Source organism: Acanthisitta chloris, unplaced genomic scaffold (genome assembly GCF_000695815.1).
Source record: "Acanthisitta chloris isolate BGI_N310 unplaced genomic scaffold, ASM69581v1 scaffold40441, whole genome shotgun sequence".
NCBI lineage: Eukaryota > Metazoa > Chordata > Aves > Passeriformes > Acanthisittidae > Acanthisitta > Acanthisitta chloris.
In genome coordinates this window covers 14,219-28,126 of record NW_008656184.1, presented here as the reverse complement: position 1 = coordinate 28,126, position 13,908 = coordinate 14,219, and the positions used below count along the sequence as shown (strand labels likewise).

The window sequence follows — 13,908 nt, the reverse complement described above, 5'->3', positions numbered from 1 at the left end:
AAAAATTTTGGAAAGATGCAGTGTTGCCAGTTTTAAGTCAGTTTATAGAAAGCATCATTAAATGACTGAAACTTGGATGCTGCTTCCTAACTGCACTTTAATGTCTTAATTTTGGTTTTAGATGGTGTGTTGCTGCTGGAAAATCCAAAAGGAGATAATACCTTGAACTTCACTGGACTTGTAGATGCTGTATCCTGCATTTTTGGTCTTAAAAATTCAAAACTGACAGTTTTTAATGGAAACACAGGTAAATGGAGTGTGATAAGGGAAATTGAAAATCTTTCTAGCAGCAGCTGGGAGTTGTTTACTGTAGAATTATTTACTGTATAATTTATATATATCTATATAAAATTGACAAGAAAATGCATAAGGAAATGCTCTATTTTATAGTACTTAGCTTATGAGACTGTGTTTATAGTCTCATCAAAATGTTTCTAAAAGCTGCTGCTAAATGGTGCTCATCTCCTCTGTTTCCTTGCTTCCATTGCAGTTCTCATCAGGGCAAAATCTGATTCATTTCAGTGTTTCCATGGGGCCCAAGCTATGCTGTATATTGATGGCAAGTTGCCATCAGCTTTTCCATGGTTTTTTTTTCTCCTCCCCTAATGCCTCCGTAGGCAGGGTGAGAACTTAAGCTGAATGTAAACTGCTGTCTGTAGAAGTAAAATGTTGCTTTTCACCCTGGAGATACTTGAGGATCTCTGCATTTCTGCTTCCTACAAAAACCTAGCAAATATTTTTGCAGCTTGAACTTTGCCTCTGTTAAGGCAGGTGAACGTAAAATACCTTCTATGAATTATACATAGGCTGATGGCTGTGGCACAGTTTGGTTCGTTACAGAGGTAACAGCTGAAACACACCAAAAAGGTTGTGAAAGATGTTGCAATTAGTGGCTGTGATGCCCTAGCAGTAACTGGCATTGCCTCCCTCAGGGGAAGGGGCTGGTTTGCTATTGCATTATGTGTAGTATCTCAATACATCAGAAAGTTACAACTCGAAAATCTGCCCCTGAGAACATGTTTACCCTAATGACTGAACACTTTAGTGCAGAAGTGCAGAAACAGAGTAGTTACCAGTGGCCATGCTGAGATACAACTTCAGAGCTGGCTCAGCAGGAGTAGGGAGCTCTCTGTGTGCTCTTAGTCTTATTTACAGGCACATCCTGAAGGTCAAACTTGGGCTGTTTCTACACAATTCATAGCAAGTCTGAAATGAGTGACAGAGAAATGATGAAGTACTGCAGAAATGGTAATTGGACGTCTACAAAAATCTTTTGTTAGTATTTTTTCATAGAAATATTACTGAAGCACATCTGAGGGGGAGTTACTTTCACTGGATGTTGAGAAAAACTGGTGATCCTCAGCAGTCCCATGGGCACCCCAAAACAGTCTATGTCCACCAGTGACATCTGTAGGGGAGTAGTATTACTTGTCTCTGTAATGTCACTGTTACCATCTCTATCTTTAGTTTCCTTACTTGTCTTCTCCTGAAAGTGTTTCTAGAAGGATGTTTTGGGGGTTTCCCTATCTGATGTCACCCATTACCTTCCTACCACTAAACCTCTTTCAGGTTGTGCTCAGCTGAACTGAATCATCCTGTTACACAAAATTAGTATTCTTTTCTTCCAGTTATAGGTGATTTAGAGGAAACCTCACAGTATCTTCCTCAGCTTTCAGTTGTGTTTTAAAGGAGGAAATAGTTTTCCTTGAAAGCCTTTTCCAGATAGTAGGGATATACTTCCTTGCAGTGTGGTCTGCAAGGCAGAGGCAGGGATGTACTAATATTGGTCATTGACATCACAGATATTAAGAGATGACCTGCAAAAGGCCAAGAAGAGTTGGGAAACTCTCATCCCATTAGGTGTGCAAGCAGTTTGACTCCTTATTCAGTTTCTTTTCTGCCATTAGTAGAACAAAAGGATGCAGCATAAATCCATTAATGCTGAATTCCTAAAGGAATTAGTAAAGACAATGCAAACCTTCCCTCTTCCTTGGAGGTTCTCTTCTGCTGTAGTAACAAAGGCTTTATTCCTTTCTTTTCCACATCACTCTGTAGGGATCATTTGGGGACTTCCCATCTTGGAGTACTGATTTTAAACTTCCACTCTTTGTAAGTGCTCTGGGCAGTGCAGGGTTATTGTGGTTTTATCCTCTGCCCCCCTTTGTTAACAATATGGAAATTCCCATGGAAAGATTAGATTAACAAATTCACTTCTGTTGCAGTTTGTCAGAGATCTCAAACAAGTATTGATCAGCAGAAGATATGACTCCCTGAGGAGTTGGGGTTGAAGGCATGTGCAAGGAAAAGAGCTCTTAAAGCTGCCAGAGAGTAGAACTGGAATTCCTAATGTTTGCTTTGGATACAATCCATTTGCTTTATCTGCCCAACCTTTGCTTGGGTAACATTAGGTGAGGCCTGATGGTGATTCCAGGCCCTCCTAGGTGAGGCAGGGGTTGGTATCAGCCACTCTGTCCGAGAGGAATTGCCCAGGAAGGTCGTGCACTCCGGACAAGTTGTTGCTTTATTGTTCCCATGTGTGTTAATAAAATCATGCCCCAGTCAAACCACGTTTCTGGCTCCTTATTCCCTTCCTGTGGTTTTTAGGGCTGTCCACTTTCCTTGCAGTAATTTATGATCTTGTTTTCTAATTGTAATGAAGATTTACTTAGGGCTGTGTAATGGCATAGCACCAGGCAGTTCTTGGATGAAGGGAGGTTTGAGTCTGTCCTGTCCCTGGTTTTCAGTGCAGCACTGAAATAATGGGATAACCATTTCCTCCCCCAGCAGTGCATCGATGTATTTTTTGAGGAACTGCACAATCACCAGGCTAGGCTCTGGGATTTGTACTGACCTTCAGAGACACAGAACAGAATTAGTCTCTTTTAACAGCAAAAAAATTGAATCATTCAAAGGGAAGAGGCTGGGCTCAGATGGTAAAAACAGCTGCCTTTAATTTTTTTCCCCCCCTCTCTAGATTGCTGAAAACTTTTTAAACTTCCTATTGGGAATGCTTTGAGCCTTGCACTCTGCTTTCATGGAAGTAGCTCATATTGCAAAAGACCTATTTAAAAAAATTCAATGTGTTTATGGGAATAAATGAATCTGTAAATCATGTGGGGCATAAAAAAGCAGAGGGAAGGGAAGGTGAGGCAAAATCCCCCTACAGACTTCCTAGTCCATGTCTGATTTCATATTTATGATTTTCAGGTTGCTAATTTTTCTTAATCCTATTCTTAGCACTGTTTTCCGAACAATAGTGCCAAAAAGGGTTGTGGTTTTTGACTTTTCAAAGGCCATGAGGCAATAAAGCACCTTAGGAGAGCATTACCACTCAGACTTCAGCTGCAGGGAGAACTGGCTTTAAAAGTGATTTTAATATTGATGAGCATTTGTAATATCTGCTGCTTTCAGTCGGGGGTTATATAGGAAGAAATGATCCACTGTTTTTCTTCTCTGGCTCTTGTTAGAGGGTTCCATGAACAGACTCCACTGACAGCACTGTGCATGAGCTCTTCCCTGGGAAATGTCAGCAGTCCTGTAATGCCAAATGCTAATTTGTTCAAGAGCAAACCCCCATTACTGCAGCTCATGCCCCGTTGCCCTGCATGGATCTGCATGGATCCTGGCAGCTGGGGAATGGCAAACTGGAAGTTATTGGAGTGCAAGTGTTTGTAGCCCTGTAAGCACCCTGCTCACTAGGGCTCTCTACTACCACAGCCCAGAAATTGTGCTGCTTTAAGGTTCTGCTGAGGAAACTCAGTTCCTGGCTCCTCTTCCATGGGATGAAATCTTGCTAATTCCTCTCCGCTTGCTAATTCAGTACTTTTCTTGCTTTCCTGCAAGCAAACCCAAAAGCCAAACCCCCTTCTGTGCCTGGCACCTCAGGCACACTGGAACAGTGCTGGGGCAGCTGCTGGATGGCCACCAGCATCTGTATGTCTTTGCTCCTGGAAACTGAATTTTAGAAGCAGCAGTGAAGTCTTGCCTAAAGCTTTATATATATTCTTTGATACATATATGAATGTTGATATTTAAAAGGAGCATTTTAGAATCCTAGGTGCAGCCTGAGGTCTTGGTGCTTCCTCAGAGCAGTCTTGTGAGCCTTCCACAGTGCATTGTGCTCTGATGTTCTGTGGCACTTGGCAAAATTTGCAGAGCTTGTAGCTTGGGATTGCTGTTCACCTTTCGAGGGTTTGTTGTTTTTATTTCTTTGAGGTGAGTGCTTGGTTTGGGGGAAAAGTAGTGGGACTTGTCCCTCTGAAATTCATTCAGGGGAACCGATAGAAAATGGGATTTTAAAGCTTGGGCTTCCTGACATGGAATAGGGCTGATATGGAATGAAGGCCTGAGGGACAGAGATGACAGATGTGCCTGTTCCATATGTACAGAAATACACAATACTTAGATTTATTAATTCTTCCTAGGTTTGATCTTTGGAGCTCTTTGTAGCAGAAAGTGATGTTATTCCTTTGTATTTTTTATGCTGTGCCCATCAGCAGCTGTGTTTGACCTCAGGGCTCAGGCAGTGGTGCAGAATGCAGCCCTACAGACCTCATAGCACAGAAACTTCCTTGGTTTCTCAACCCAGTGCTTCCAGGGCACTGGTGTTGCTTCAGAGACTCCTTGAGACAGAGCTCCTGTTAGGGTCTGATCTAGGCACAAATGCCTGGCTGGAGTTACCTGCTGAGCCATGAGCTGTGCACACAGGTGTTTGTGGAGGGCACCAGCCACCACTGCAGTCAGTGGCTTCTGAGAACAAGATATTTCTGCACCAATTCCTTTTTCCCAAACAGAGCAAAGCTGTGAGGAGGAGGTGCTCCCGCAGTGGAGTGAGGAATGAGAAAGCCTTATTGTCAGCCAGAGGAGTGAGAACTGGGCCTCAGCCCCTGTGCTGGCCTGACTGGTCTCGTTTTCTGTTCCAGAACTGCTAAACAAAACAGACTTGCTGAGCCTGAGCGGAAAGACTCTGCAGGTGACAGCAGGGTCAGCCCCTGCGCTGATCAGCGCTGCCGATGCCCTGCTCTGCCAGTATATCAACTTGCAGCTCATGAATGCAAAGCCACAAGGTATGTGGGGTACTGATCTCTCCTCACTTATAGACAGCTTTCTGATGAAGTTTTGGCCATGTTGCTTGCTGCTGAGGGGAAGTACATATATTTTCATTGGTAGACAGTGATTTTGTTTATTTTTTGCCTAGTATTTGCTTTCTGAGACAATGTTTATGTTTAGCTTTTCTTTCTTTTCCTAAGAGAAAAAGGAGAGCCAGTTTGAGATAAGGGACAGCAGTTAAATATGAACCCTTGGGCATTGTTTTCTGGTTTCTGACCATCAGCTCATCTTATTTTAAAAGGCTGAGTCTCAACCACACCAAAACAGAATGAAGTGCCAGCTCTTTCTTTCATTGGGAACAACCTGTGAAACATTTCTTAGTGCTATTTAAAAGCCAAATGAATTGTATTATTAACCTGATCTGGAGTATAGAGAGGTATGTGTGTATCATTCTGTTTCACAGCTGCTAATCTTGTAGCTTCTCTCTGAGAGCTCATGTTGGAGCAGCTGTGTTGTTAGTAACTTGCCTTAATCTCTGCCCTGGTCTGAGACCTTTCTGCTCTATCCATGTGGAATTCTAAGGACATTACAGGAAAACTTCTGGGGCCAGAAATGTGGTTTTTACTAGGGATTTGATCACCAGAAGGTGCTTTGTGAACCTCTGCACTTCTTAGTGGTTTCTGTCCTGTGACAATATTTCTTGGTTCCCAAGCTCTGGGTTATCCTGTTGACCCACAGAAAGAATTCTGCAAAATTTTCTTCTGTTAGTCAACTGTTGATCACCACTTACACTTTTGATTCACAGACTGACTTAGTGAGTATCTGTAGGTTGGTATTGCTAATTTCTCTTTCAGTACTATTCTATTTGTTCATGAAATAGAGATGAAATGTAAGAAGAAATCCTAAATTTCAATTTACGAAGATAAATGAAATAATCTGATTCCTCACCAATAATGACTCAGCTGTTTATCTTGTCCAGAATGTCAGAAAGGAACCGTGGGAACTCTTCTAATGGAAAACCCTGTTGGTCAGAATGGATTAACATACAAAGGTCTTCTACATGAGACAGCTAAAGTGTTTGGACTCAGAAGCAGGAGGCTAAAATTGTTCCTGGATGAAGCACTAACTCATGGTAAGCACAAACCTTTGGTTTGCTTGTCCAAGGAGACTTGGAAGTTTTTGCTGAGGAGCAGCTCATGTAACCTTAGATCCAGTGTAATTACTAAATGCACACTATTCACGCAGTGCTTTCCAATTTTGTCCAGTACTTCAATATTTATTTGATAAAATCCTTTAAGCACATGTATGCATTTAGAAATTCAAAGCTCTAATGCATTCCCTTCATGAAATGGCTAAGACAAGGTCTATAAAAGCTTCTTCCTTCTGCAGTAAAGGTCAGTCAGCAGTGGGAATGGTAGTGACATGCTGCCGTGACTAAGCAGAGAGTGAATCTCCCCCAGTAGTGAGTGAGTGAGTCTCAAGTATGAATATTTTAAGAACCTGTTCAAATTGTTCTTGTAACATTCATACTGCTGCAGTGTCTTCCTTTTGGAGAATTGGAGTGGGTGGAAAAGAGTACTGGATGTGTGTTAGAGCAGTGTTGAGCAGGTCAGACTCAGCAGGGTATGGCAGCTGCTGTTTATTCCAGATACCTAGGAGTGGGGAAGCTTTAGCACATAGTCACAGATCTGAAATGCTAAAGATGTTTCCAAAACCACAGCCAGATGGTGAGGCTGAGAAACAAACCTCTCCAATTCATGAGGAAGATGTGACTAAAACTGTAGCCACCTGTAGTGCTAAAAAGTTGGACCTGAGAGATTTGGGACTTCCTTTGACAGGAAGATTGGCTTGGAAACTACATGGTAAAAACCCCACACCTCAAAATAGGTATTTCTGTGTATTCAGGAGAATTCACCTCTTCAAATGAGGTGATGCAGAGGTTCTCTGTGCAGTGTGTGACAGTGACATGGTCTGCAAGCTGTTTGGGAGGGACACATGACACTTACCCTTGGCTTATCACATGTTGGGTGACCTGTTCCTGAGGTTGGACATCTGCTTAACCCTGGCCATGCAGTCATAGGATGGGATGAGTTTCCTCAGGAGGAGCAGGAAGCTGTGGGGTTGTTGGTTGTGGATCTTGGTTGGTTGTTTTAATTTTTCATTTAATCTGACCTGAACCGTTTATTTTAAAGCCATTTTTGTAACCAAAATGGATCTCAAAAGTATAGTAATAGTTGGAGCTAATGCCACAAATAATGTGCTGAATGGTGTAAACAAACAGAACTGGAGCCTGTAGTGTTTAGAAACAAAAAGTGTGTATGTGTGCGACCTTGGGCTGGGGATTCAGTTGCTGAGGAGCAGCTGATGTTATACAGAATTCCTTTCTGGTTCCTGTCACTGTTACAGCAGTTCATGATTTAGTTCAGATACTAAAATAACTACTGTAGAAAAATTGAGAGCTTTGAAAGAGTAACTGACAGGACAGGAAAACATGCAGCCTTTAAGGCTCAGTTTATGTGAGGGTTTTTAAAATGCCTTTACCTGAAAGGAAGATGAGTTGAGCCACTGCAACATTTGTAGTATGAATTTTCCAGAACTATTTAAAGTTTAATTCAGGTGTATAGAGTGACAATTCATAGCCATGTGAAAGATCAGATTTGATAACTGTTCCAAGGCCAAAGAACAGATTTGGTCTTTCTGGACTCAGAATATAGAGAACTTGATGCTGGAGGTTAATTTGTGTGGCTTGTGCCATATAGCCACACTTCTGTCTCAGAGGTAATCCTCATCATGCAGCTCTCTTGAGAATGTTTTTTTATTGTTTAAAACTGAGGTCCTGGTACTTTATCTTGGCGTCTCTTTATACCATAAATAAGTGCTGTACATAAAACAAATACTTTGATGCCTTTTAGAAAACATTAGGTCAATTAATGTTTATCTGTGTTGTTGCAGCTTTGTAATCCCTGATTCATCTTCTAATCAATCTACTGAAGGTCCAGCCTTCAAAACAAAAAAATTCAGTCTCTTGAGTAGGTTTTTTTATGGTTTATTCTAAAAATAAAAGCTATTTGCTGCTAACCATTTGAAACATTTAATGAAAATGACCCATGGATTGGAGGGTTGGTTTCTGTTTTATAAAATGGAAAAAAATCGTTCGGTGGAAAATGAGTTATTGGTTTTGAAAAGGTTATTTTGATAAATGTTATTGGCCCAGGCAGTTGGGCATGTGCTGTCTGTTGCACAAAAGCTCTCCAGCTTCTCATATGCAAGTGTGGCTTTCACTGCCCCTTTGTAATGTTGGAGAAACATTCCACAAATAAATGTCTAAGTGGTGAATGTTGCTGATTCGTGAGCTTGAACAGGAGTTCCAGGTACCAGATTCAGAGCAGCCTGGGGATGTCAGAGATACTTCATACGCGCCCTGCAAAGCCTTCCCAGGAACTGGCACAGGAAGGAGCTCCTTATATTTTGTTCATAAATCAAGTTTGCAATTTCTAAAAGTAATTATTGAGCTAAGTACTGATGAAAATAGTAGCTTCGTGTAGTTCCTAATTTTTCAGGATCTTAAAAATAAATATTTATAAGATAGTTGGAGGCCAAGTTCATAGCTTGTTTGGCTGCTTCTGCAGAGCAAACTAACTTTTTTACATCCTAATGGAACATGTTCTTGGGGAGGAAGGAAGGTTAGTGAGGGAATAAAGCCCTAATTGTTGAATTGGATTAGCTCCACTCTCACAGCTCTCTAGAAGGATATGAGCTGCTTAAAGCAGAGTACCACACTGGAAGAGACCTCCTGAAAAACAGTGCCAGTAGGATCCATAAGGACTTTTGAATTCTTTAATTACTAGATGGCTTTAAACCTCAGTGCAGACTCCATCTGCTCAGTCTGAACATGAAATACTTTTCCAAGAAAGATGAGGGCCCTAGTGCTAGAAGGCACATGCATGGCGTTACATGGGAACAGAACTCCTTGCTGCCATTTCTGGAGTCAGTTTTCACTTGGCCATCATGGTACTGAAAACTGAACTGCTCTTACATGATCTCCATGGCTGCACCAGTGACTCAACTCCCCCACACGCTGCCACGGCCTCTGGGCTAGAGCCAGTGAGTATGGGCCATGAGGTGTGTGCCCCAGTGCAGGGCACTGCCCCCAGCCACCCTGGCTGTGAGCAATCTGTCCCTGCAGCCAGGAGGGGATGGCACCTTCCATTTGCTGCGGTGCTCTGTGCGATGCCGCGGGACGCTGTGACCCCAGGCCCGTTAGTCTGGGCTGCAGTGATGTGTTTGTGGCCACACCTGCCAAGTTCCTTAGCAAAGAGGCCTCTGGTGTATTTGGCATTGAGGTGACTTTTGTTCCAAGGCTGTACCTCCCAGTCCTCCAAACACTGTTCTCAGTGGGGCAGTTTGTTGCAGCTGATGGATTCTGAAGCTGTGAGCCAGCAAGCACCTGACTTCTTGGGAAAAATGCTCTGTAAGGTGTAACAGGGAAAGATTTCCAGCTCCTGCAAACTTTGCAAGTGACCTTTCCACAGCCACAAGTATCATTACTCTGTGTTAGTGTTTCATGAGGAATTACAAACCCTGAACCAGCCTCTTGGAAGTATGCTCTATCCTTCTGAGGTTGGTTGGTGAGACTTTATCCTATTACTGTTCCAAACTGTGTGCATATAGCTATGAAAAGGCTTAGGGAATTGATCTGGTATGGCATGAAATTCTTCAGGCATACTCGACGAGATTCCAGCATTAGTTTTGCAGCAGATACTGCTACAATCCTTGTGTTATGTGTAAACTGTAGTTAATGTATGCACATTCCTATTCCTGTTCTGCACACAGCCCTGGGATTATATTCCATCACAGATGGGCTGCCACAGGAGATGGATGTGTGCATGGCCACTCTTCCATGCTGTTTCTAAGGGTCTGTGGCTTTCAGTGAATTGTGCTGTACTGTTGATATTGACTTCATATCATGACATAATAGTTTCTGAACTGGGTACTGGTGTGTCTGGATGTGATGCTGGGAGCTGTGGGCTGACATAGCCTTTCAGTAAGTTCTGCTTTGTGACCTGAAACAGTCTCTTCAACTCTTGCAGGGGCAGTCCTGGCATGTGGTGACTCTTGATGCACTGGGCCTTAACAGGAGGGAGTTTTGAGCTTAGCAGCTTGTGTCCAAATCCCACTGGGATGGAACAAGCAGAATGTTGGAATAAAGTATAAACCAAAAGTGCTGCTAGTTTTCCCTGTAATCAACAGCACTAACTGTGTTCTCTCTCTCTTGTTTCTTTTCTCAGAGATCACAAAGGATGTCTCTATGAAGAACCTGAACATGAAGACACTGTATGTTCGTGTTATACCCACCACAGCTGAATGTTGAGAATTCCAGTTTTATCAATAAGACCATGTAGACATCTTTTCCACAAAAAATGAAGTCCAAGGAAATTAATATGCTTTTAGATTAACATCCAAATTGTGTATGGTACTTTGAACATCTCAAGTGGCACAGAGGATGTTTTCTACCAGTGCATGTCCAATATGCTGCTCTTTGGTTTCAGATACAATGTATTTTCATTATGATATTGTAAAAGCTGTTCAGAAAGCATCAGAACTCCTTATAACCTTAGATATCTATGCAGTAATTTGCCTGAGAGAAATGGGACTAGTACCTCAGTGATGCTATTCTCTGCTTCTCCTTTGTGCAGAGGGCATCTTTTCTAAACCCTGGGTTGCCTACAAGGCTCTGTGGTACATATACACCATCCTACAATAGCTTTGACACTTATTTAAGAGTTGCCTGGATTTGTTCATTCATACTAGCTGGATATTCATGAAGCGTGTGGCTGTTGATTTAAAATACTCCCTCATTTCAGTACTTGGAACAATAAATTTGCTTAATCTCCAGACTCCTGTTTCCCTGAGTTCAGAGTACTTTGCTTCCATACAATTTCTAAGGAAGACAATGCCTAGCACACCAGATAGACTGGAGACACCTGAGATCTCACAATGTCCCTGCTGAGTGTCAGTGCCTGTTTGGGTTGTGGTGCTGACAGGTTTGTTGGGTTGGTTTGGTTAGGGGTTTGGAGGAGGGTTGTTTGCTTTGCTTTCTGATGTAAAAGCAGGTTTAGATTGAAATGAGTTTGGGGATTTTAGTTTTTATAATAGTCAATACAACTTGGCAAATGTTTTAGTGTTAACTTGTATATCTGTCGGCTAGTGAAGTCTGAGTACTACTGTGTGGTAGTGACCATACAAGAATTGTAAGTGAACCATGTCCCTGGCATTCAGCTTACATAAAATTAGCAGTATTAAAAATCTCAGTGCCTGAACCTCCTGGGCTGTTCAGTTTAATGAATGCTGGACATTGCCCTCCTCTTTCTCTGGAAGTCAGCTGCTTATCTTCATTAATGTAGTGACATGAAAATCAAATCTGTATTGTTTTGTGGGTTTCTTTGTGACATTAAAAATGTCCAGGTTTTGCCTTCTGCAAAGGTGAGATTGCTGTTCGTAAGCTGAGCAACTTTGCTCTATTATTGATGGAGAATAAATGAAGATGGTAAGTGATTGCAATGTTACCTCATTCTTAATGAGCCAATCTAAGGGAACAGCATCCCTTGCATTTGTTAAGAGTCATTTGGGATTTAGCATTTTGTGCATGTCTGTTTTTTATTTCTAAGGATGTTGTCTGCCCATGTTCCATGTAAGGTCTGGATTAGATTTTATATGTATAAATATTTATACATGTGCTTTCCAGTGAATTCAAAGCCCAGCCAAGATTTATGAATTCCCTTTGAGCTGCAAACACAAATCTTTAATGGAACCTTTTTTCTTCCTCAAATATATTTATAGCTGCTTAATGTAAAATATAATCTGTCCTTAACAGAAGAAATACTTGTTGTGACCTGAGTCCAATAATCTCATGCCTCACATGAAGTGCAGTTGAATTGAGCTTCCTGGATTTTCCTAAAGTAACTGACTGCTTTTTGCTGCAGATGAAAACTGGCCTTTCCCTGGACTTTGTACATGAGCTCTCTCTGGGCAGATGTTCTGCAGAGCAGCATGGCCAGGGATGCACTTAAAACAGATGAGGCCTTGCTGGTGAAAGTTGCAGTCAGAGGCTGAGGATATAAATGATGTATTCATGGAAGGGGAGTGAAGGAAAAATACTGCTGGTAATTCTGTATGTGCCCTATAGTTCTTCAGGATCTGTACGAGGGCAATGGGCTTTAAGACAAAGTCATAAGAGACAGCACTTTATTTTTGTAGCCCTGAAGTCAGTGGTTAGTTTGTGCCCTGGCTGCAGGAAGTTGCTGTGTGAGCATAACCAGCCAGTGCCTACTGCTCGGGCAGTGTGCGTGGGATCATGGCATTGACACTGTACTCACAGAGCAGCCTCAAACCTGGAGGGAAGGAAGCTGTGATGTCAAGAAAATGAGGTGATGATACTCTGCAAACTCAATGTGAAGCAGAATTGGTTTTTTTTTGATTGATTCTGTATCACCACAACTTCACATGCAGACAGGAGGCTGCAATAATGCTTTCCTGGGGGGTTCTGGTCTTACCACAAAAGATGAGACAAAACATGGCCAAAAAAGTAGTGGAATGTTGAACTGCTTTTACAGTCTCTGCACAGTGGAGGCACAGAGTGCACCTGGGCTATAACACCTGCACTCTGACACTGCCTTAGTGGAAGGGACCCTGCCTGCCTGCTGCTTTGTGTTTGAACAGATGTACATCTGCACTTGTCTTAATGTCACCAACCTGCTTGTCTTTCATTTTACTGCCACAGAGATCCATACTGGTATTGCTTGAGCTGGGGGGAAGTGGTGCCACACTTTGAACAGCATAGGAAAGTATTTCTGTTGCAAACAGGGAATGATGAAAGTCTCATCCCAGGTGGCAGTGGCACAAAGGATTGTCTGTCAGAAACACAGAACTGTTTCTTGCCAAGCAGTGTGTTCAGCCAGGCCTAAACCTGTCCTAAGAGATGTTGACCCCACAGATCCTTCAGAGAGGTCTGTTTCTTTTTTCCAAATGAGGAGGAACTTTTCCAGTAGTTGTGCTGTGTAGGGCACATGGTGTGAACTACTACTGTCACTGTCAGTTGGCTCTGATCTCTTACCTGCAGAGCACACTGGCAGTGAGCATTGGGAACAAGTGGTGACCCATTTGGGTGAACTTGTGCTTTTTCTACCTTCCCTCTCCACATCCATTTTTAGTATTCTTTCTTTGTTATTCTGGATAAAATCTAATCATTGCTAGAGAGGATTTGTCTCTTGGGATCTTGAAGTGGGGAACGTTTCCTAATAATTCTTTTATTGAGGTTTCTTAATGCACTTCTATAACATTATGTAGGTTGGGCTAATAATAGTCTCTTTTCTGGATGTGATACTCCTCAGGATTTATGTACTTCAATTAGTTTCCCTGTTAAATAGCTTGTTATACAAATGAGGTCCCAGACCACCTCTCTGCATAAACCACTGCTGAGGCACTCAGAGCTGTGTTACACCATTTGCTGTACCTGTAGGAGTTTGTACCCTTGGAAGTAACTTCCAGAAAGAAGGTTTTAAGGAGAGAAAAAACAAATGGATTTCTCCTCCTGCTATGAGTCGAGTCCCAGCTGATCAGCCTTTTTGCCACTCAGAATCTTTGTTTTCAGACCACCTCTCTGCATAAACCACTGCTGAGGCACTCAGAGCTGTGTTACACCATTTGCTGTACCTGTAGGAGTTTGTACCCTTGGAAGTAACTTCCAGAAAGAAGGTTTTAAGGAGAGAAAAAACAAATGGATTTCTCCTCCTGCTATGAGTCGAGTCCCAGCTGATCAGCCTTTTTGCCACTCAGAATCTTTGTTTTCTCAGAGGTGGA

At 42.2% G+C, this 13,908-nt stretch overlaps 1 protein-coding gene across 1 annotated transcript in view; it reads left to right on the top strand.

The window, feature by feature from the left end:
* Positions 1-10,946, top strand: part of IARS (isoleucyl-tRNA synthetase) — a gene marked incomplete at its 5' end in the record, with an annotated part of 51,101 nt that extends 40,155 nt beyond the window's left edge. The window contains 4 exon segments of the mRNA XM_009084196.1: positions 122-247; positions 4,923-5,066; positions 6,029-6,181; positions 10,338-10,946. Coding sequence (XP_009082444.1) covers positions 122-247; positions 4,923-5,066; positions 6,029-6,181; positions 10,338-10,420 — 506 coding nt within the window.
* Between the last annotated feature and the right edge of the window lie 2,962 nt (positions 10,947-13,908).